Genomic DNA, 25,831 nt, shown 5'->3' with positions numbered 1-25,831 from the left:
ATGGGTATTAAAGAGGGCACGTTCTGCATGGAGCACTGGGTGTTATATGCAAACAATGAATCATGGAACATTACATCAAAAACTAATGATGTAATGTATGGTGATTAACATAACATAATAAAAAAATACTAACTTGAAAAAAAACGTCTGTGCATCAAAGGACACTATCAAGAAAGTGAAAAAGACAATCCACAGAATGTGAGAAAATATTTGCAAATCATGTATCTGACAAGGGTCATATCAAGAATATACAAAGAACCCTTATAACCCAATAATAAAAAGACAGATAACCCGGGGCGCCTGAGTGGCTCAGATCCTTAAGCATCTGCCTCCTGCTCAGGTCATGATCTCTGGGTCCTAGGATTCAACCCTGTGTCGGGCCCTGGGCTCAGCGGGGAGTCTGCTTCTCCCTTTCCCCCCTGCCTCTCTCCCCTGCTCATGCATGCGCTTGTCCTCTCTCTTTCTCTCTCTGTCTCAAATGAATAAATTTTTTTAAAAATCTTAAAAAAAAAAAAAAGACAGCTAACCCAATTTAAAAATGGATGGACACTTTTCAAAAGAAGATATATAAGTGGCTAACAAGCATCTGAAAAGATGCTCACCCACCATTTGAAAATGCAAATCAAAACCATAAGATAACACTCGACATCCATTAGGATAGTTATAATCAACAAGTTAGATAATTACAAGTGTGGGCAAGGATGTGAAGAAATCAGAACTCTCATACACTGCTGGTGGGAATGTCAAATGGTGCGGTCACACTGGAAGACATACGATGGAGAATTTCCAATCCTAGGTATATATCCAAGAAAAATGAAAACATGTGTCCACAAAACACTTGTACACAAATGTTTATGGCAGCATTATTCCTAATGGCCAAAAGGTAGAAACAACTCAATGTCTATCAAATGATGAATGGATAAACAAAATGTAGTACATCCACTGAAGGGAATATGATTCAGCCAGATAAAGGAATTAAGACTGATACATGGTATAACACAGATGAAACTTGAAAACATGATGCTATATGAAAGAAGTCAGTCACAAAAGACCACATGTTATATCATTCCATTCATATAAAATGTTCAGAATACACAAATATACAGAGACAGAGAGCAGATTAATGGTTACTTAGGACTGGGAGGCATGGGGATTTGAAGGTGGCGATAGCTAAAGGGTGCAGGGTTTCTTTTTGAGGTGATTCAAATGCTCTAAAATTCACTGTGGTAGTTGTTACATATACATTCACAGATTTATTAAATTGTGAATGTATTTAAACCAACTGATCAGGCTACTTCAAATGGGTGAATTATATGATATATGAATTATATCTCAATAAAGCTACTTTATCTCTTCTGCTGCTGCTTTTTTTGTTCTTGCTGGGCTAGGGGAGGCACTGACACCTGAATATGAACCAGAGACTTCCTGGTGTGCAGAAAGCTATTTAAAAAAACAAAACAAAAGAAAAACAAACAATAAAAGCCGTACCCCTACCCCTATAGTTCTCTCATGCTCCATGTAAATTCCAATCCTGGTTAGAGTACTTTCTGATAACTTAGAGACGCAATGCTTTTGATAGTCCAGGATTCAAATATATACTTTAAGGCTAGTTAGTACAACCTTTCAGCACCTTAATACAAAGAAAGGCTATCTCACCTGTTCATTTTTTTTTTTAAGGTGGTTTTATTAAAGCACGGGGACAGCACCTCTTCATTTCTTGAAGAAATTGTGAATAGCAATAAATCTGGAAAACTGTACAGTACAGATCTCCAGGTAACCAAATTAACTCATTTTAATCACCTATTATTCAAATTCTGAAAAAAAGAAATGAAAAAGCACTAGCAAGATCTGAAAGGAAGGCAATCCTATTTCTCCGTAAAACAAGGGGAAATCGGGATCTTATGACAGGTTCTACATTAACTCGCATTTTCAGGAACAAATCTCTTACCAGGTATGTAAGATGTAGTACTAGTGAGGCAAAAAGTAGTAGAAATCTTATTTAAGAAGCCTAAAAGAAAGGGTGCTCCTTTGTCTTTTATGAGTTCACTAATTCTCAGAAAATAAGAGCATACAGAGAATCCAGGGGGAAAGGTGCCAAGAATCAGTGAAATTATTAAAGTCATGTCAGTGATAATTCATTGAATTAACTCTTATTCATTCCATCAACAGATAATTACTCAGGACCTACTATGTACACAGCTACTGGAATAAGATTTATAATGATGCAAAAATACACAAAGTTCACATTATAAGCTCCTTTACAGCTTACAGTATATGCAAGCTGTGGTATTTTTCCATAAAATATTACAGAAAATTATATTTTATGGTATTTTTCCAGAAAATGGGTCTGAAATTATTTTCCCTTAATTGCATATGTTGGACTTTCTAGCTCTAAGAAATGAAAGAAAATTTAAAAGAAAAGATTTAACTGTGTGAACATCTAAAACTTCAAAATAGTAAAAAAAAAAAACTAAGCCAAATTAAAAGCTAAAATGGAGAGGGGCTCCTGGGTGGTCCAGTCATTGAGCGTCTGCCTTCTGCTCGGGTCATGATCCCAAGGTCCTGGGATCGAGTCCCGCATCGGGCTCCCTGCTCCACGGGAAGCCTGCTTCTCCCTCTCCCACTCCCCCTGCTTGTGTTTCCTCTCTCGCTGTGTCTCTCTCTGTCAAATAAACAATTTTTTTTAAAAAAAAAAAAAGCTAAAATGGAGAAAAAACCACACTGTCCTTAATTTATAAATGGCTCATTAAATCTAGCATGAAAAACACTAAGACACCAACAGGAAAATAGCAAAGAATGCAAAAAGATAATTCACAAAATAAACTGAAATAGCAATAAAACCTGAAAACAGTCCCACCTACACTAGTAACCAGACACTCAAATTAAAACAAGATAACCTTTCTGGCCTATTAAATTAGCAAAGTCTTTCTGTAATACTCAAAGCTACAAAGAGTATAGTATGGTAAGCACTACTTGTGGCCGACTGTACACTCTACATTTATACAATCTTTCTGGAAGCAAATGTTTAACAACAGATATTAAGACTCTTAAAACTGTTCCAACTCCTTTTGAATTCCACATTCAGAAAATAATTTTATAAGAGCACCCAGAAGAGCAGAGTTGTGTACTAAGAGATTCTTTGCAGTGTTATCTAAAACAGTAAAAAACTGGGCGCCTGGGTGGCTCAGTTGGTTAAGCGACTGCCTTCGGCTCAGGTCATGATCCTGGAGTCCCGGGATCGAGTCCCGCATCGGGCTCCCTGCTCAGCAGTGAGTCGGCTTCTCCCTCGGACGCTCCCCCTTCTCATGCTCTCTATTTCATTCTCTCTCTCAAATAAATAAATAAAATCTTAAAATAAAATAAAACAGTAAGAAACTGGTAATAACTTAAATAGTTTATGGTATAATCACAAGAGGGAATATGATGGAGCCATTTAAAAATGATATTTTAATATTTTTACCGATAAGGGCAAATGTTCACAATACATTCAGATAACATAACACGCCCACCTCAGCCTAGAGACCTCTTCCTACTCCTGCATAATTTACTTAGCAATTAATCATTCTTCTGATATCTCTTATTCCTATTACAACCTATTATTGAGCTCCTTCACCATGTCCTCTCACATTTATGCCTACAGAGGTCGTACATAAAATAGAGAACCACAGACTCTGAAGTGTAACAGACGGCGATGAGTCCTGGCTCCAGGTATTCTGAACTAATGTCTCTCAAAGCCTCATTTCCCTCATCTGAAAAACGCACATCTATTTTACAAGCTTGTTGTACTCATTATATAAAACAACATGTTACACCACTTGAATGATGGCAGACAAGCAGATGGCAGATGTAAATCTATTACCATTTCTGCACCAGACTATGAATTATCAAATGTCCATTACCTAATCTGTTCTCCTTAACTAGATTATAAAGTCCTTGAAGGCAAGGCATGTTTTACACTATGCTTATGTGTAATAAAAGTATTACCTGCCTGGGGGAATACGGGTATATTCACAAGATGAGTGCTTCTGAAATGACTCTAAGAGAAAAGGGAGGAACAAGCAGCTGACACACAGGAACCAATCTAGGCAAAGACGAGAAGCTGAGGAAGAATACAGCATATTTAGAAACGGGGAAGATGGTCAGTGTAAATGGAGATTCTAAATTCTAAGAGGCAAGGGGTTCAGGAGGTCTGTCTGGCCTGGACCTCCAGCTTAAGCCTAAAATTTGGCTACTGATGAATGGCAAATTTGTGTGGGGATGCAGTGTAAGGTCTCTTCACAAATGTGATTTAATTGAAACGTGTGGCCTCCCTAATTCTAGCTCAATCTGCAGGTGGGGAGACCTCCAACAACACAGAAAGCTTTCTGGGCCTAATGAAGGCCCTAGAGGGCCTGGTCAATAAACCAAGTCATGCCTTAATTTTATCCATTACTGCAGCCCCACAGCCTGGCCTACCCCTACCTGACACCTGCTAGGTACTTCAGTTATGAGCTGGTCTCAAGGGAAATGACTATATGATACAAGATGGGATGGTTAAGATGGGATGAAGCCACACACTACTACTGACTACTAGTCACTACAGTTAAGTTGGAGCTTTTAAATTTCATTCACAGACTCAAGCTAATGAGTCTCCCTTTTTAGTAATCATTGCTCAGTACATACATACTCCTTTTGCTTTTCTGTTAAATAATACCTGGATATTCCAAGAGCCAAGTTCTTTTACAAAGTAAAAAGTCAGCTCTGAAGTCGAACTTTATGGCAAATGTTTCTGATGCTTCCAGAAGTATTTCCCCAATTTACTTCTGACATCCTACTTCATCAGATACGTGAGTGTAATCAAACAATTTCTAAATTATTTTAGTTCAAGATGTGATTTCCAAAATTAAGTGTGTGATTGGGAGCGGGGGGGGGAGTGGGGGCGGGAGGGGGGTGTTGAAAGGCAACCAAATAGGGGCTGCCACCACTTTGCTTTGCCAAGGAAAGACATGGAAAATACATAAAATCTACTGCCACCATCATTTCCAAAACATACAATTTAGCCCTGGAAAATAAGCTTAATTTTATAGAAAAAAAATCACCATCCTGTCATTTTATCAATTCACTGCAGACTGATAACTTGAGCCCCTGTCTGGGAACCTCTCATTAAAGGAGTTTATTTGAAACATGCTGCCAAAGAAACTTTCCTTAAAAGCATTTTACTTTACAATTCTTTGTAAGACTTTCCTTCTGTAAGTCTATCAGGACAAAGACTGCTATGACTCAGAAAGCATGTTTCTACCCACCTCGTCTCCCTTCTTTGCATCTCTACGTCTCGCTGCCAAAGCTACCATCCTTCTTCCTGGGGTTCTGCTCGTGTACGCGCTCTCTTGCAACCACTCCTAGAATTACACACCTATGAAGTGTCTGAGAAAAGCACCAGAGTGTTAGAGTTCTCACTTTGGTGGCTGCCTCAGGATCCTCTGTTGATCATCTGCTCCAAACACACAAGGAATAAGAGGCACAAAAAGCATAATCAAAGCCACACGAAAGAACCACCTCACAGCCTTCAATGCATGTAACTCAAAAGTTCCAGAGCAGAGAATTCACAGTTGCATAAAATGCTTCCTATCAGACACCTATATGTGGCAAGATACATTCTTTTTTACACTTTCCAAATAATTAAACTGTTAGTGGTTGAGTACTTAACAAGGGTTAATGTCAGCAAATAGAGCAAAGTGATTAGTGATATAATCCTAAACCCAGGCTCAATAGTACTGTCAAGCTTATCTACTCTACTTAAAATAAAGGGGTAGGCAATTACACAGTTAACTTAGACTCCGGACTAAGTAGGAAAAAGAAATTTAATGGATCAAAATGACTTTTATTTAAAGTGAACTTCGTAGGGGCACCTGGGTGGCTCAGTCAGTTAAGCAGTCCAACTCTTCTTTTTTCTTTTTTTAAAGATTTTATTTATTTATTTGAGAGAGAATGAGAGAGAGAGAGAGCGAGCACGAGAGGGGGCAGGGTCAGAGGGAGAAGCAGACTCCCTGCTGAGCAGGGAGCCCGATGCAGAACTCGATCCCGGGACTCCAGGATCATGACCTGAGCCGAAGGCAGTCGCTTAACGACTGAGCCACCCAGATGCCCCAAGCAGTCCAACTCTTGATTTCAGCTCAGGTCATGATCTCAGGGTCGTGAGATCGAGCCCCACCTCGGGCTCCATGCTGGGCATGGAGCTTGCTTGAGATTCTCTCTCCCTTCCCTTCCGCCCCTCTCTCTTTCTCTCTTAAAAAAAAAAAAAAATTAAAGCGAACTTTTTGAAGCTGCCTATTTGAGAAAAAAATACATATTTGTTTAATCTAATAAATGTAAAAAAAAGCCTAAAATAAAGATAATTTCTAATCAAATGTTACTTGAGTCTAGTTATTAAATACTACTTGAGACTATTTACTATGTAACTACTTTAAGAAATGTTTTTATAACAGGTCATAACAAACCAAAAAGTACTATAAGGATATAGTCTTATGAGGTCCCAATACATCCATATACAAATGTATTCATTCATCTACCAAACACATCCTGGGCATCTCATGCAGCAGACACAGTACTATTCACTTCAGGAATAAAAAGAAGGTCTAAGATGAAAGCTATTACACTCAAGTAATTCACAGTCAAGAAAAAAGATATATGAACAATTGTATGTAATTGTAATTAAGAAATGTAAGTAACCAACTGACATAAGACAACTCAGGGGTGCCTGGGTGGCTCGGTTAAGCATCCCGTTCTTGGTTTCTGCTCAGGTCACAATCTCAGGGATGTGGGATCCAGCCCCGCATCAGGCTGCGCACTCAAGAGAAGAGTCTGTTTGTTCTTCTCCCTCCCCCTCTGCCCCTCCCCCCACTCATGTGCACTCGCGCTCTCTTTCTCTAAAATAAGTAAAATCTTAAAAAAAAAAAAGACAGTGTTAAACCTCACAAGTAATCAAAACACTGGCAAAGACTTAAAAATTATCATTGCAATGGCAAGAAAAAACTCACATGTTCCTGGTGAAAATTAACACAAAGTTCCTAAAGAGCATTTGGCAACATAAACCAAAGATCTCTAAAATTATACAAACTTCAAAAGATGAAAGCAAATCAAGTGTTCATGGACAGATGAATGGATAAACAAAATGTGGTATATACATACAATGGAATATTACTGGGCCTTAAAAAGGAAGTTCTGCCATGCCACAGCATGAATGAAGCTCGAGGACGTTCTGCTAAGTGAAAGAAGCCAGTCACAAAAAGACAAATACTGTATGATTCCACTTACATGAGGTGCCTAGAATAGGCAAGTAGACGAGAAAGTACCATGGGGGTCACCAGGGGCTGGAGGGAGGGGGGATGGGGACTTGTTACTTCATGAGCACACAATCTCACTTTTACTAGATGAAGAGCTCTAGAGACTTGATGCACAACAGTGTGAATGAATTTACTTAAAACACTACTGAACTGTACACTTAAAAAATGGTTACTATGGTTAAAAAAAAACACTGAATGAATACACTGTGATACATCCACACGACCGACGGAACATTTTACAACAAGAATAAAAGAACCACTACTGTCCAAAACAAACAACACAGATGAATCTCACCAACAGCAGACTGCATGAAAGCTGTAAAATATGAGTAGGGGTCCGGGTAAGGAGAAGAGCAGAAAAGTGGCTGAGTGGGGCAAGAGAGGGTTTCCAGGACGCCGCTCCTGGTCGGCTTCCCCACGCAAGTGATGTCCAACAGGGCATGTTCACGTCTGGACAGGTGATCAGGCGATACGCTGCATATACACACAAATATCTGTGTGACATTATACAACAAGAAATAGTATACAAAAATGTAAAACAAAACAATATGAGGAACTTACCAGGTCCTGCCTAATTGGTCAACTCCTCTCTTTCATCTTTGTATTATCAAATTCTGCCAACAGCCTGTACAGTTGCTTCCATTATAATAAACTCACTACGTAAAATTCTGTACCTATGGAATAGCAGACTGTAACTAAAAATATATACACGCATACTCTTTTACAGCAATTACATTTTCAGAATTTTATCCTAATAAAACATCTGGATATACATAAAGATTGAGCTAAAAAGAATGCTCAGAACATTGTTGTTTATAATAGCAAAAGAAATGGAAACACCCTAAAAGTCCAACAAAGGGCTGGTTAAATTAATTAAGATCACAAGTGGCTTCCTGGAATAGAAACATCAGAAAACACTCAATGGGAGTCAGCACAGAGCTTGCTACACAAAAAAGGTTCCTACTGGTAGACTGAGATTGTGTCAAATTTTATTTAATAAAAATCACTACATCCCACTTTCTTTCTACCCCATCCCAATTTTTTTTTTTATTCTTCGTGAATTTATCAGGATCTTGTAGAAGCCAACAGCTTCTTCTGTATATATATATACCACCATATATATCACATTAAGTTTAAAAATAGCAAGAGCTGGGCGCCTCGGTGGCTCAGTTGGTGAAGTGTCCAACTCTTGATTTCGATGATCTCCAGGTTGTGGGATCAAGCCCCACGTCAGGCTCGGTGCTCAGTGTAGAGTCTGCCTGCGGTTCTCTCCTTCGGCCCCCCACTCCCACCTTGAGCTCTCTCTCTCTCTCTCAAATAAATAAATAAAATCTTTTTTAAAAAATAGCAAGATCAAGACCTCCCCATAGTTCACTGATTTTAAAACATACATTTTTCCACATTTTAACATCTCTGATATTACACTGCTTCTTATAACTAATATAAAATGCACTGTATCATAGTTCAGTTGCAGTATTTTTTCCTCCATGATATATAAAATTATAGTGCATCTTACAATCAAAGGCATCCTCTATTTGATGAAATACTACTCTTTAAAAGCTCATTTCAAGAAGTTAAATAAACAAACATTAGGGGCTAAAAATGAAGTCTATTCAAGAACAAAACCACCAAAATAAATATGAACCAAAGCAATTTTTTAAAAAGAGAAAAAACTTCCTTTAGCATTTCTTTAGAGCCTATAAAAATTATGTCCAGATACTCACAATTAAGTAAATTACTTCAAACTATTCAGTGCAAATGAAGATACTCAATGTTATAAATAAAACACAACAGTGAGCTGGGCACTTACACCTATCACTTGTGATAACTGTTCAATCTCATATGAGCCCTGTGCTCCTGGATGAGAGCAAAGAGTAAGAAACCCCCACCCTTTTGTGCTCCAAGAAGTGATTAACCTGAAGGGCCACCATGTCCTTGCCTATAAGGAAATAAGACCCACCTCTATCTTCCACCTTGATCTCCATGTTTCATAAAACAAGTTTTCTCCCTCCTCTTTGAGACATTCTCCATTAATGAACCTTCCCACCCTGCCTGAATTGCCTGAATACTATGTCCTTCATTATTTAAGAAAGCAAAAGTTTCTCCTGTAGGAAAGGTCCTTTACAATCCTGCTACCCCTTATGTTTACTTTTAAAATCTTTATTGTCACTTTGGTCAAATATATATTTCAAGCATCACTTCTTGGTAATCCATAATCCTATCTTAACTAAGTGTTCAAAACTCCTGACAACTTTTGATATTTTGCCTTCCCAAAATTAAACCCTAAATGGTATTTTTTTACACCTAAAACTGTCTTTGAGATTTCCCACATGGTCCTTGGAAAATCACAAAAGATTTGTTTTTTCATCTTGTAAAAGGAGAGGTGCTAGAAATAGTCTGACTTACTCGATGCGTTACTATTGATGAGTTACTAAATCAGAGCAGATGCTTCGGTTAAATTTGTCTGGGTTAAGATGTCCTAAATATTCCAAAAATGGTTTGCTGTATGAGAAGTTCCTACAGAACTGTCAATGCTGCGCTGTCCATGACAGCACTTCTATTTATCAGGCTGCTAGAGCCTGATAAATTAGACAATAGCCATATTAGACAACAGTCATATCCTCAGGCCTAATTCAGTTATGTTTTCTCTATTGTTCACTTAGTCACAACTGCTTTAATTTGAATCTAGGATCTTCTAGGCCAGTGATTCTCAAATGGAAATTGATATCACTTACCTACAGAGTTTTATACATACACAGATGTTTAAGACCTATTCCAGACTTACAAAATCTCTTTACTTGATATTCTTGATATATTCTTGGTATATTCCAACTATATGTTTAGTATATTGTTGGCATATTATATCAAGACTATTATATGTTATATCTGAAGATCTTTTTTCTCTATAATTATGTTTTCCATTTTCATAAATTAGATACAATATCCACTCTTTCTTGAGAGTAGAGTTAATCATTATGTTTATAAATATTTTGTCTAAAGATTTTTGGACGGACTTTTATCTTGTTTTGCATGTCACAGAAACACCCAAATCTTATCAAATGCCTTAATCTTATCATGAATACTTACTGGATCTTACACTTTTGAAAATTAGCAGTAGTAAATTAACCGGAGTCACTTTACGTTTTCGGTCACCTACAGAAAGGTTTTTGTTTTACTCTGCTGTTTTCCTGAAAGCACACTTGCGATCATCTCTAGGCCAGAGTGCCCATCTTCAACAAAGACAGGCTGTCCCAAAGACTGGGGAAAAGGACTATGCCAGGTACTTTGGGGTATAGGCTTCAGAGAGCATGTTTAAACAAGTCTGAGACCACACCAATGGGCTGAGTCAGGATTTCTCAAACTCTAGCCAAGAAGGAGGATTCATAAAGCTGCTAACTGAACATCGAACAGAACCAGAACTGCCTGGGACGAGACGCACTGATGAAGGATGACTATGGGTTCTGTTTGGAATACTGTTGCTGTACTCATGTTTTATTTTCTGAATATATAAGGAACCTCTTTCTCTTTTCTCTCAAGCTATCTGTAACTCCTAACAATTTAGTAGACTATGCTTTTGTAACAGATTATCCAGTGCATTTTTGTCTTTCACATTAGTAGGAGTAAAACAACTTAGTACCTTCTAAAAAGACATGTCGCAACGTAGCAAGAGTCTAAACACTCGAAATATCTTATGACCTAGTAATCTAACTTAAAGAAATAATCTAAAATACTGAAAAGTTTATATAAAGATTTTTATCAAGTCATTAATAAGAAGTGGAAATGTGTAGTATAAAATAATTCAAGAACAATTAGTTTAATTATGGTATATACAATAAGAGGAATACTGTTTGTCAGTAAATATGTTCACACCATAGGAAGGTGCTTATGATATGGTAGCTTTTGAAGATAAACTGAATGGAGGAAAAAATGTATATACGTGAGTGTGTGTGTATATATACATATATCAAAGACATAGATAAACCCAGGAAATAAATATGCCAAAATGTTAATGGTAACTATATTTAGGTGGTAAGATTATGGTTATTTTCTTCTTTATACTTTTCAGATTTTTCAGATTTTTCCACAATAGACATGTATTGCTTTTACAATCTGAGAGATTTCTAGCATATTAAGTTAGTTTTATTAATTTTTATTTGCTTTTCTGAGGCAGCAGCTAGATCAATCTGAAAAATACTACTCTTAAATATAGCATGCAACATTTTAAAAAATGAACAGTACTGACCTAAGATATATCAACATGTCAAGTTAAACAACTAAAAAGAACTCCAAAAAAAAAAAAAAAAAAGACTGGGCTGTGCCGACCAACCTAAACAAGTCACTCCATTGGTAGTGTGACGCTTCTGATTCTAGGAGCATGGTTTATGACCCGCCAAGTCAGAATTCCAAACACCTTTAGGAATAATATGCAAAATAAATCAAGTAACTGAAGCAAAAGAAAGAATTTGGAAAACTCGGGTCCCTGAATCCTTTTTCTTTCTTCTATGACTTCTGCAGGCACAGAAAAAACAAATGTTTCTGGAATAATGCAGATGATTGCAGCTATTTTTAAAAGTAGCTAGTTTCTAAGCATATGTGATGGCTTTTTAAGAAAATTAATTACAACAGACTTCCCCTTTTTTCATTGTAAGCCAAAAAGGAAGGAAGAAAAGAGAACTATAACCATGATAGCCAATATGGACTGAGTACTTTATATAAAAGACCATTATTTCACTGAATCTTAACAACCCAGAAAGTAGTTACTATTTCTCAAATGAGGAACTGAGTCTGAGAGAGGCTATATAACGTCCCAAAAGCATACAGCTAACAACCAAAGGTAAGATTCAAAGCCATCTGTGTAAAACCAAATCCATGATCTAACCAATATAGTCACCACCTCCGACATCCAACAGGTATCAGTTGAGAGCCTACTAACGGTGAGACGCAGTACCAGGAACGAGGATATAAAAATAAGCAAAACAATGTCCCTGTCTGCATGGAGTTTAATGTCTACTGAAGGCATGGCAAAATAAATAAACATTCACACAAATACAGCATTACCAAGGGTGACACACTTAGGAGTGGCGAAGTACAAGGGCCATGCAGACTTATAACAAAAGGACCTCCTTTAATCCCGGGGAGAGGAGAAGGTCAAAGAAAGGTTGACTGAAGTAAGTAATGCTTAAGAGAATAGCTAGCCCAGGAGGAATAATTAATTAACAGGGTAAAGAAGGAAGGGAAAAGACAACTCTCCAGGTCATCTTCTCTTAAAAACAGGCTTCACTGCGCTGAAAACTGCGGCGTACACATGCATGTGCGCATGCGCGCGCGCACACACAGCAGGGGAAAAGGGGGTTCTCTCCCCTTAGGGACCACTCTATTTGAAAACATTTAAATACAAATCAGTGTTTCAGAAAAAAATAAATTCTCTAAGAAATTCATATATTCCAACCCCAACTTTACTCCAAAATTAATCCTAAACTCTAAACTCACCTTTACTTTCAAGATTTTATGTGTTTGTGAGAGAGAGGGAGCATGCGCACAAGCAGGGGGGGCGTGGCAGGCAGAGGGAGAAGCAGGCTCCCCGCTGAGCAAGGAGCCCGATGTGGGACTCGATTCCAGGACCCTGGGGTTCCGACCCAAGCTGAAGGCAGACGCTTAACCCACTGAGCCACACAGGCATCCCTACAGTTCCTGTGTTTTAAGGATAAGCAACGAAGAGAACAGCCCTGAGCGGCAAGGGTAAGATGCACTTTTATTCTTGTTTTCGGGAAATAATGCTGTTTTCGAGGAAGAAATATTCAGATCCTAACCTTGCCCATCTTCTTCAAAATGATCATTTGGTGAATAAGTACTGTGCCATTCTCCTGACTCAATCTCAAGGGACAAGGAATAGAGTTCAATAGCACCTGTTTTTATTTTTGGTAGAGTCACGTTTTTCAAAGCGAGGGTCACAACCCTATTTGTGGGTAATAAAATCAATTTAATGGATCATGGTGAACAATTTTTTTAATAGGACAGAACAGAATTATCAGAGTGTATCATATATTACAAGGTCCAACATTATTGGATAAATTTTTACTTCGCTTTATATAGCATACACATACTGTTGTAACATGCACTTCTTAATGTAGGTCACAGTCACAGCCAGATCAGTATCACTGCCCCAGAACAGAATTTACAATCTTACTGTCTGCTTAATCTAAAGACTGAGTACAGAAAAGAACAGCAAGATAAACAAAAAGGTTTCAGCATTAGTTCCTCTTTATTCTGTGAACTGAAAGTTTCATGGGTTAAAAAAAAGAAAAAAAAAAGGCATGTACCTTTTTTGAGTTTGGGGGAATTTTCCAGGGGGGAGGGTTGCATTTTTTTTTTTTCTGAAAATGAATCTTTCATCACTGCTATATCCTGGAAAGTCTAATTAATCCAGAAAATAAGAGTATTCCACAGTTGCCGAGTAACTAGTCATGTGGGTGTGAGCTGCTGCTGGGCTAGGCAACCAGGAGACTGAAGAGCCCCTTTAGCTTTGGACCCTAACCAGGGGAGCACAGTGTGACATGAAAGAAAGGGAAGTAAGAGCCTGGAGACCTGGATCCTAAGCTGTGACCTTGGGGAAGCAACAGTCTCTCTAGGTTGCTTTACTCATCTCTAAAATACAGAGCAGGGCTCCAAATTCCCTTCCAGCTCTAATTCTTGTAATTCTATAAGCAATGGCTGAGAGGTTAGACTAAATAAATATTAACAATCCTACCACCCATAAGACTTGTACTGTAAATACTTAACTCCTTATTTGAATAAACTATAAAGAAACCCATGTTACACCTACATTTTTTTTTTAAAGATTTTATGTATTTGACAGAGAGAGGAGAGACAGCGAGAGAGGGAACACAAGCAGGGGGAGTGGGAGAGGGAGAAGCAGGCTCCCCGCTGAGCAGGGAGCCTGACGCGGGGCTTGATCCCAGGACCCTGGGATCATGACCCGAGCTGAAGGCAGACGCTTAACGACTGAGCCACCCAGGCGCCCCTACACCTACATTTTTATGTTCCTACACAAAAAAGACTTTAGGATTTTTAATGATACAATAAAAATAATGCATGTATTAAATTTTCTTCCAAAATATTCCCACTGACAGAGTAAAAAGGTTGACAATTTCTATTAATTTTACATCTCTAAACTAGCTATCCTCTAATAAGCCCTATTCAGAACACCCTACAGTTCAGCAGTATCCTCAAATAGCCTGCTCACATGCACAAAAGGCTTTCACTGAAAACATCAAATCTGATCAACTTTAAAGCTTAGTATCCATTTTTCTCCACAGAAGGTTTATTTCTTCTGAAATTATGTTGAAATGAAATCCACTTATGAAATGCTTTTGATAGAATGCCTAATATATTCTTAATAGCTTTCCCTGGTACTTTATAAACATTTGGCATCCAAATGATCCATGAGACTAATACTTCTGATGTCTGCAAAATATGACAAATGAATGTTCTTATAGGTAAAAAACAAATTCTCATTTTGCCTATGCTGTTAGTGAATAAATATCTAAAGGCAAATTGCACTCCATTACACGAGTCTGAGGTCTGTGGGAAATAGAAGAATGTACCTACCACACCTACTTTCCAAAGGAATAATGATCCTTTTAAAATACAGTGGTTTTGCATTTGCCTCTTAAAAAGGGGAAAGCATTTTAACATAACATACACGATGAAGATACAGTCATAGATTCTAAATAGTAGTACTACAAATATGAAAGACTATCATAAAACAAGCCCTTTGTTTTGTCACCGCTGATGCTATTTCTAATCTACAAATTCTGTTACCCGGGATGAACTAAATAATTAAAGCAAACCATCTTAATATAGTCAGCTCAGTTAGTTCATAAATACCAAAAACACATTTGAAAAAAGAAAACTTCTGCCTTCGGCTCAGGTCATGATCCCGGGGTCCTGGGATCAAGCCCCGCATCTGGCTCCCTGCTCCGCGGGAAGCCTGCTTCTTCCTCTCACACTCCCCCTGCTTGTGTTCCCTCTCTCGCTGTCTCTCTCTCTCTCTGTCAAATAAATAAATAAATAAATAAAAAAGAAAGAAAAAAGAAAACTTAAAATTAAGAGAATTTAATTTAAAATATGGTAACCATACTCTCTTTATATAAAATGTAGAATCTCATCAGTTTCAATTTTAGTAACAATTCAAAGGACACTTAAAATTATAAATGTCCCCTAGCTAAGAATCTGGGCTCTATAGCAGCAACATCTTCTTAGAAACATCGCCAAAGGCAAGGGAAGCAAGGGCAAAAATGAACTATTGGGATTTCATCAAGATAAAAAGCTTTTGCACAGCAAAGGAAACAGTCAACAAAACCAAAAGACAACTGACAGAACGGGAGAAGATATTTGCAAATGACATATCAGATAAAGGGCTAATATCTAAAATCTATAAAGAACTTATCAAACTCAACACCCAAAGAACAAATAATCCAATCAAGAAATGGGCAGAAGACACGAACAGACATTTTTCCAAAGAAGACATTCACATGGACAACAGACACATGAAAAAGTGCTCAACATCGCTCGGCATCAGGGAAATCCAAATCAAAACCTCAATGAGATACCACCTCACACCAGTCAGAATGGCTAAAATTAACAAGTCAGGAAACGACAGATGTTGGCGGGGATGTGGAGAAAGGGGAACCCTCCTACACTGTTGGTGGGAATGCAAGCCGGTGCAACCACTCTGGAAAACAGTATGGAGGTTCCTCAAAAAGTTGAAAATAGAGCTACCATATGATCCAGCAATTGCACTACTGGGTATTTACCCCAAAGATACAAATGTAGGGACCCGAAGGGGTACGTGTACCCCGATGTTTATAGCAGCAATGTCCACAATAACCAAACTGTGGAAGGAGCTGAGATGTCCATCAACAGATGAATGGATAAAAATGTGGTGTGTGTGTGTGTATACATATATATATATATATATACACATACATACACAGTGGAATATTATGCAGCCATAAAAAAACCAAAAAACGAAATCTTGGCATTTGCAACGACGTGGATGGAACTAGAGGGTATTATGCTAAGTGAAATAAGTCAATCAGAGAAAGACATGTATCATATGATCTCACTGATATGAGGAATTCTTAATCTCAGGAAACAAACTGAGGGTTGCTGGAGTGGTGGGGGGTGGGAGGGATGGGGTGGCTGGGTGATGGACACTAGGGAGGGTATGTGCTATGGTGAGCACTGTGAATTGTGTAAGACCGATGACTCACAAACCTGTACCTCTGAAACAAATAATACATTATATGTTAAAAAAAGAAGAAGAAGAAGATAGTAGGAAGGGAAAAATGAAGAAGGGGAAATCAGGAGGGAAATGAACCATGAGAGACTATGGACTCTGAGAAACAAACTGAGGGTTCTAGAGGGCAGGGGGGTGGGGGGATGGGTTAGCCTGTGATGGGTATTAAGGAGGGCACGTACTGCATGGAGCACTGGGTGTTACATGCAAACAATGAATCATGGAACACTACATCAAAAACTAATGATGTAATGTATGGTGATTAACATAACATAATAAAATAAAATTTAAAAAAAGAATTTGGCTCTATAATTAGCTTTTGATTATAAAATAACATGTAACATGTTAAATATAAAAAATTTTTAGGAAACAATTAGTATGTATCCTTCCAATCTTTTTTTCTATGCACATATACACTTTTTTAAAATGGGATCATACTGAGCATTAGCTGGGATTAAGAAGCCCAATGCAAATTATTCAGAGTTTAAGCAAAAATAGAGAATCTATTAACTCACATATCAAATCGAGAAAAAAATGGAGGTGAATCTAGCATAAAAAGAAATTGGCCAAAGAGCTCTTCTGGCCTCTCTGCCTTTTCTCTGGGAGTTAAATTCTACTGTCTGAGACCAAACTACTTCTCCAGGAGCCTGACTACAACTTCAGGGAGCTAGCTCCAGGCTCAGAACTCCAAATTATATATATTTTGATTATTAAAAAGAGCATTGCTCTCCTCCAGCTCCAATTCTAAAAATCCCAGGAAAGAATCCTAATGGCCTGGGTTGGGTCAAGTGTCCACCCCTACAGACAGGAACACATAAGAAGAGGGCATGTCCAACCTGAACCAGGGAGCTATAGCCGACAGAGAAAGAGATGACCATGAGGGAGAGCAAGGACAAAGGAAGGACATACATAACTGGTGGAAAATAAATATATACCACCTGAGCAGCCACCTCAAGTTTTGGCTACCATGTTCTGCAAATACTGTCTTATAATCTGTTCTCATTGAACACAGTGGTGAGTATGTAGACATCAGAACTACTTGACAATCTTTTAAAAACTGGATACTCAGGTCCCACTTACCTATAAAGACTTTTCTAGAAGGACTTCTGTCATGAGCATTTTTCCATGTCACTGAATATTCCTTAAAAACATGTTTTTTAATAGCTGCACAGAATTCTAACGTGGTTCTAAATTTTTTTCAATTTAATTATTTAAATCCAGAAAAACCACATACCGTCATGATCTTTTTTTGAACATAATACTCACAAGAGTCAAAAAGCATTTTATGGAAGCACCAACCACTGACCTCTCTGCCACACCTTTCACAGAAACTACGCCACAGGATTCTTTGTGGGGGGTGGTGGCAGGAGGGTGGATTATAGGGTGGGTGGAGACAGTTAGCTGACCTTCTGAGGCTTACTAGTAAAAATCTAGCACTGAGGGTTTAACAAATGTCTTTAAGGGACAAGGATACAATATACCTCAAAGTATGGCCAGAAGAGCAAGGTCTGTCATAACCTAATTAAAGTAAGACTGAAGATTATAAACAAACACACCATAACCCAACTAACAGAGGAAAGTTAGTGACAAGAGGGGGGGAAAAAAAGCAGCCTCAGAAGGCTAAAGAAATGAAAGCCTAAGAGTTTATCACATGCTTCATATTAGAAGAAAGGCGTACATCTCATAGGGATGCAAGCCAACCTTCCTGGTCTGTTAGCATTAGTCGCTAAAATCATTCAACTAATTTCCCTTGCTGATGTCATGTTCACCATTCAATTTCTTAATTATACTCTGGCTTTCTATAGGCAAAAGAATACACTGGCCCACCAGGTGTAGACAAAGCTGAGAAGGAGGTGAAGAACAGGACCTGGGCCTTGCTTATCTTATCCTGCCTAGGCAATGCCAGCTCAAAAAGACCCACAGCAGACACTGATTGCCCAAACTCCTTTTCTGACATTTCTTCTATTTTCCCTTTAAAGAAACTATTTCCAATCGCCTACTGATTGGCAACATGTAAGTGTCTTTAAAAAGAATACATACCACCCAGGCAAATAAGAAGGCTGGGACAATAGAATGCTAGGAGTAAAAAGATAATCATTGAGGAATGAGGAATTATTAAGTAACAGGAAGTTATTAAAACAAATGTATCCAGTAAGCAGTCAAGACCTTATATCCCCATATTTCAGGTAGAGCTCAGAACAAGATTTACAAGACACCAAGAAAAGACCTGTGAAGGAAGTGGAAGCAACTTCTAATAATATGACAATTACAGGAAAGCACAAAGTCATTCTTGAGAGACAAGTTGTCCCCATTTCAGAACTTGAGAAAGCTTCTGCCATCACTGGAGCCCTTTGTTCTCGCTGCTACATGGTTTCAGCTTCTCTGCCCTAAGCTGCCCCCACCAATGGGATCTCATGTTGTAATGGTCTCAAGCCACGCCCATCACTGATGCTGCCCAGGCAGTCTGCAGCTGCACCAGAAGGTGGATTTCACTAGGGAGAATAGGTGACATACAGTGTTAAGACTGAAACATGTAGGCTCAAAGGGGACATTCAAGTTGAGAGAGAGATCAAATTGCCTAGGAGTGACAGAATATTCAAGTACTCTTTTGCTAGTGAAACCCATTTTTTTCAAAGGAACTTACAAGAACCATATTATATAAATAGTAAATAAAAGTACCTTGGTTTAAAAAAAAAAAGGTATTTTTAAGTTCATGTAACATGTACTTTTCAAGGTGAGTAAATGAGAACAATGAGGCTATTTTAACATAAATATTTTAAATGAAAAGTTACAGATAGGAGCAGTCTTTTATCAGCCTTAATATCCAAGTTCTGTTTTTTTAAGTGCATATTCAAGAAATCACAGAAGTAAATTACTCCAAATTAGTTTTAATATCTCTCCTTGTAATCTCAGGATCCTCCTACAAACGACCCAGAAGTTTGAAAAAGAAATTATAGGAAATGTTTACTTCTAAGTTAAATCACTAACAACTGCTACCCTTATGATTCTTTATCAAAAATAAGAACAAGAAGTATCCACGACTGACAATAAGCAGTAAAACTATAATAGAGTACTATCACCTCTCAACCTGTTTTGTGTTCCTTGGTGATTGCATAACTCTCACGTCGGCATGCACCAAGCAGATGTGCTGGGCTGGCACCTGCCACAGGGGTGCACTGGCCAACATGTGTAGACCTGCATTCTACAGAAGACCTATGCATTACAGCAGCCTTCCTAATCAATGACACGTTAACATAAAGTACATGAACAAAGACGGCAGAAAGAGTTTATTTTGTCTGTCCCAAAACCAGTTAACCTGGTAGCATAAATCACCACCTTATTGGTCTCCAGTGTTAAAACGTGGCGTCTATCATTTTGAACGTGCGCATTGAGCTTCTTTTAAAAAGTTAAACACAAATAAAAGAAATTCAAATAAACAGTGGCAGAGCCCCTAAAGCACCTTTTACTAATGATCTACAGTGTGTCAGAGGTCAGCTCTGCATATTGAAGAGGTGGTGGTGACAATGAGGGTGTGTACAAAAGACAAAAATCACAGCTTTGTCAAGTAATCTGTTTTACAGATTTGCTATTATAAAATTAACTGTAATGTTGCTAAGAAAAATATTTCTAAGATCTTCTTGTTCCGCACACTGCTGTTCCCTTACAGTTGGATGAAGCCCAATTATCCTGACCTATTTTTACTATAACAAAGACAGACAAAAACCTGACTGGAAAAAAAAAAAGTCAAGGTTTTTTTTTACCATTGGAGAAAGTGATTTTTCGGCACATTACCACTTCTCTCTGCCCTTTTTACTTTGACCTAAGAAGGTTCACACCTATTTTATCCCAATAAGTACCGTTATGCAGATTTATAACCTCTGATCTGCCCATTTGGGTAATAAAATCACGCCTCTTCTTCAAGGTGTATAGGGTGTGCAACGTGCAGCCAGACTTGAGCTCGCCTAGCTGTGAAAACTTAAGACAAAACACCTAACCTTTGTGCCTGTTTACTCATTTGTAAAAAAGAGATAACAGGACCTACCTCATAGGGTGGTTGTACAAATTAAGGAAACAAAGAAAATGGCACATTTTCAGCGGTTAGTAAGTGTTCACTATTATTATTCTTACAGAAAAACTTAAGTCAATATGCTCAAAGATAATTTACTAACGAATTTACATAATAAGCTACCTGACAAAACTTCTAAAAATGTTAAGATGTATTCAAAAGGAACAAAATGAATTCTAATTATACCATGTAATATTATTTTTTTTCCTTAAAAGTTCATAGAAGTATCTCAGAATTTAGGAAAATGAAGAATGACCTTTTTCACATCTTATAAAAATAAAACAAATCGGAACCGACCGGGTCGACAAGCAAGAATATGGTTCCTGTGTTCAGTTCTTACAGCTACAGAATTTGTTTTAAAATTTTTTAAGCAGGAAAAATAAAGAGGACACTTATTTGCCTTATTCCTGGAAGTACAGAGCAAGACAGTAAGATGCAAGAGGAACTCTGCAATATTTTCATTATAAGGGACAGGGGGCAGCAGTTTGCAAGTTTACTCTGGGATGCAAAGGACGGGGTAGGACGACATTTGAACACACAAACACAGGCACGTAAGAAGAGGTAAATTCTTAGTTACGGTGAGTCTGATTTCCCAATCAGAAAAAAAAATGACATAAAACTAATTAATAGAGTCTCTAAGAAACAGAATGCAACAAATGCTCTGGGTACCAAAGTTCCATCTTAGAGCTTCAGGCGGTGGCAAAGTTTGAGAGAAATCAATCCTTTATGCGCACGTGTGAGCAACAATCTGCACAACGCTACTACTAAAGGCGGCAAAAGGCCCGCAGAAAGAGAAACCAACCTGCCTGTTTGCAGAGTCTAAGTGCAGTTTCTCACAGGAGAGAAGGCAGGCGAAGCGGGGTGCAAAAGGAGGGCAGGAGGAGAACGCAGGGAAACCGCCACAGCGTGTCTGCTTCACGAGCGTCTGCTTCTTTACTCGAATTGGGGCAGAGGAGAGGTAGCATTTCGATGCAAGCAATTTCAGCGCAGCCCCTGGTCTGAAGCTCGCGGCGGGGAGAAGGTCACAGTTCCCGCAGGACCAGGGGTGCCCCACTACGCTCCCGGCCCCGCCGCGTTCCGAGCGGACAGCGAAGCTGCAGGGAGGGCCGGCAGGCTGGGCACTCGGGCGGACCCGCACTGCCCGAGCAGGGGGTCCCTCGGCGCACTCGGCCGCCGTGCCCTCGGTCCCAGAGTTGCACCCCGCCCCTCCGGCCCGGCCCGGGAGCCTGGATGCAGCCCTCACCACCTGGCGGGAAGCGCAGGCCCCCACGCCCCCTCGGCCTCCGACCGAGCTCGAGCCGGGACGGGACCCGCTTTTTGCGCCGGGCCGCTGCGGCAGCCCCACTCACCTCGCCCCCCGGCAGCGCTCGGGCTCGGGATCAGGCTCGGGTCCCGGCGGCGGCGGCGGCGGCTCCTCCATGGCGGCGGCGGGGGTGACGGCGAAGGCGGGCGGGGGGACCAGCTCGGCGGCGGCGGCGGCTTCTCTCATCCGTGCACGGGGCCTCGCATGGCCGCGGCGGACAGTAAGCTGCAGCCTGGCGTGGGGGACCGGAGCCCCGAAGTGCGGGAGTGACTCGGCTCCGCCTCCGCCTCTAGCCCGCCGCAGGAACCGCTCGCGCCGCGGCCATCTTGGAAACGGCGACCGGCCAGCGCCGGGCTACGGCGGGCGGCGAGGGACAAGCCTCCGAGGGCGGCGGCGGCTGCGGGCGCGGCAGCGGACGGGCGGGGAGCCGGCGAGGGGAGGGGCGCGGGGAACGGCCCCGGGGGCCGGCGGCGTGGGCCACGGAGGCGGCGGTCCGGGCGGCACGTCGGGGCCAGTTGCCCCGGGGCCGCGGTCCTGCCGCGGTCGCCTGGTTTCGCTCGCGGAGGGTGTGCGCCGGGCTGGGCGCGCCCGTGCTCCCGGGCGGCCGGCGGTGGGCGTGCGCGGGGGACCCCGGGAGGGGCCGCGCGGCCTGGGTTAGGCGGCGATCAGAGACTTTGAAGTGGGCCCTGAGCTTTAGCAAATGGATCACCGCCAAAGGTGATGCCATCCTCAGAAATAGGGTTGGATGCAACGCAGACGCTCGCAACCCACACGCGGGCGTGGGGGCTCTGGGGACCCAGAGTCCGGGGCGTTGGGGTGCGCCGGTGAAAATGCTGTCTTCGACAGATAACGTGAAACTCGGATTTCTGAGACTAAACAAAGTCTCCGGAAACGCAGAACATCAACAGGGCAGGAAAGAACACCGATCTAACCTAACCTCTGTATCACAAAGTGGTTTTGATCTTCCAGAAACTCTGGCGGGAGCTGCTACGGTAAAGGAGGAAAAAGTTTTTAAGATTGTTTCAGAGTTACAGCAATACTGTTGAAATTCCAGTGCATCCCGTGCCCTTAGAGAGAGAGGACTTGAGGCTTCACAGTTTTAAGTTGCACATGTTTACAGAATTTCCCACAAGTCAAGGCCAGAGTTAATTCAAAAACAGCATCATTTAAAATTAAGTATATTTCTCATCATTCAAATGTGCTGGTTTTTAAAACTTACTTCAGTGGAGCCTGAATATGTAAAATACACGTTTTGAATAAATGTTGGGAAGAAAACCCGTCAAGACAGAAAACTTTAAATATGGTTATATTTAAAGGCCAGTTGTGAAATTAGCTATACTGCCCTCAAAAGTACCTTACAGAAATTTCTGCTTCAATTTATTTTATCATGATAGTCTGTATTGACATTCATTTTATTTATTCAACAACATTCATTCAACAAATACTTATCAAATGCATATATGTGCCAGGAGCTGTACTAGATGCTGAGGATATAGCAGTGAACAAAACAGACTACATCTTTTCCTGATAGAGCTAACATCCTAGTTAATCAAGGGGAAGAGAAAGAAAACAAAAGAAAAACAAACAAGTAACATACAGCATAGCAGCCAGTGATAACTGCCATGCAGACCTCAGCTGGGAAAAGACTTGGACAGGAATAGTGTTTTACCCAGGTTTGTCAAGATGGTTAAATGATTTGGTGAAACAACCATTCTTACTTACCGAACTTCAAATTTTCTTTTGAAATAGTTGTTTGACAAAATCAGTTAACTTTATCCTCATTAACCCATATCTAAGTATTTTAATATTTTGGATAAGTCATGGTTCACAAATAATTCCTGAGGACTGTCTAAGCCTGTGGCCTATCATCAGGCCTCCAAGCTTGTAAATCTGTATTTGAAATACAGACTAACATTTGAGAGATGTGGGGTTTGTTGTTTTAATTTCCACTTGAGGATGCTGCCTATTTTAGCGTGAGCCAAATGAATTTTCATTTGACTAATCACAGAAGGCATCACGTGTAGAAACCCCACTTAACTAGTACTAAATATTCAATTTAAGTGCAGGGAAGTTTTTCTGGTGGTAGGCGTCCACCTGTTTTTGTTACTGGTGTTCTACTCTGTGCCACCTCATTTCAGCAATTCACTATTCCAGATTCCAAGATCTGAACTGATCTCCTTCTTACCTGCACCCACCTCGGACCTGCACGTGGCCTGTGTTCTCCCGCTCATCGGGGTTCTGAACAACGGACTCCCTCAGCCCCCTGATGAGTGGGTCCCAAATCCTGTCAAATTCTACCTCCCCGGTGGAATCCACACACCGGTCTCTGTTCACTAGTTCAGACCACCATCCTGTCTCATGGAGATCACTGCAAGGCTCCAGGCCTCCCCGCCCCCCTTCCTTGGCTCACTTCCCAACCCAATCTGTCCTCACCCGGCAGTCACACTAATCTTTCCAAATCTCAATCCAAACATGTCCCCCTCTTACCTAATTCATTTTATTGACGTCTCCTTGCTGTCAGAATAAAGTCCATAAAGAACATTCCTGGGTTCTTCAAAGGCTCCATAGTTGGTGCCGTGACTAAGATTGTGTCCAAGCGGTTCCTTTGCTGTCACACCACCCTTTCCACCTGCCCAGGGCTCTTCTGGGGCAGGAGCAAGAGCCCTGCACTCTCGCAGGCTAAGAATAGGCATCCATTCAAATGATAATTAAAAAACATTTGTCCATAGTCTCTCGTGGTTCCTCTCCCCCAGGGGAGGGGGGTGGGGGGATGGGTTAGCCTGGTGATGGGTATTAAAGAGGGCACGTTCTGCACGGAGCACTGGGTGTTATAAGCAAACAATGAATCATGGAACACTACATCAAAAACTAATGATGTATGGTGATTAACCTAACAATAAAAAAAATTTTTTTTTAAATTTGTTCAAGAGGGAGATATATATATGTATATGTATGTACATAGTCACTAATTCATTTCCATTGTGTGAACAAAGCTCAACAAAGTATGTCCCAGCTTTCCGTAATTCTGGTTCTCCTCTTAATTTTCGTTTATAATTTTCTGGGCCAGAACCCTTCTTGGAAGGCACATTAGAGGTTTTAGATTGTATATAATCAGATAAATTCCTCTCCTGTGCACAGCCCTATACCATATATTCTTCAATACTGGTATTCCAACCAAGTGTGACAACTGACTTTAATGGATCTGCCATACACACATGTACACCCAAGGCACAAAAGTACTCCAGGAATATAAATCAGGGAGTGACTTCCTGTTGTTACCTTAATTTCCACTTAAGGGTACTCTCTATTTTAGCAGGAACCAAACAAATTTACACATAAGCAATGGTGTAAGGCATCCTGTATAGAAACCTCACATAACTGGTGCTAAATAGTCAATATAAGCGCAGGGATGGCTTGCCCCAACCCAGGCCCCCTACCCCTCCAGCCCTCAGATTCCTTTTCTGCCTTCTCCACTAGAGTGTGTGCTCCTTCACGATAGGATCATACTTCTGTCATCCACCATGGTGACTCCTAACCATGAATTTCAGGCCCAATTTTGACACATGCTATTATGAATCTCAAACTAATATGTATATATTATATATATTTATATAATATAAAAATATAGTAAATAAATATTTAATATATCATTCATTATATATTCATATATATTTTATATTTATATATTATATATTTATATATAATGAATTATGTATTATGTATCTCATATATTATAATTAATAAAATAGAAATATATTTTAATATATTCTTAAATACATACATTTAGAGTTTTTGGTTTTGTTTTTTATAACAAAGATATGACAAAGACATGCAATGTA

The 25,831-nt window shown here is 39.9% G+C and overlaps 1 protein-coding gene across 5 annotated transcripts in view; it reads right to left on the bottom strand.

The window, feature by feature from the left end:
• MAP3K4 (mitogen-activated protein kinase kinase kinase 4) overlaps nt 1-22,347 on the bottom strand; it is a 112,904-nt gene extending 90,557 nt beyond the window's left edge. For 3 of the 5 annotated variants that reach the window (XM_025866434.2, XM_025866436.2, XM_025866435.2), the window contains exon 1: nt 22,039-22,345. In XM_025866434.2, coding sequence (XP_025722219.1) covers nt 22,039-22,178 — 140 coding nt within the window. In that variant the 5' untranslated portion in view covers nt 22,179-22,345. Of the gene's footprint in view, nt 1-22,038 lie in introns of all 5 variants that reach the window. The other 2 variants (XM_073894187.1, XM_025866437.2) reach the window with 2 other exon arrangements.
• Nucleotides 22,348-25,831: the final 3,484 nt, after the last annotated feature.

The sequence above is a fragment of the Callorhinus ursinus genome, unplaced genomic scaffold, assembly GCF_003265705.2.
Source record: "Callorhinus ursinus isolate GAN/ISIS: 27379988/994484 unplaced genomic scaffold, GSC_fseal_2.0 scaffold6, whole genome shotgun sequence".
In the NCBI taxonomy this organism is placed as follows: domain Eukaryota; kingdom Metazoa; phylum Chordata; class Mammalia; order Carnivora; family Otariidae; genus Callorhinus; species Callorhinus ursinus.
Note: the sequence above shows the minus strand (reverse complement) of the source record. Positions and strands in the feature narration are given on the sequence as shown.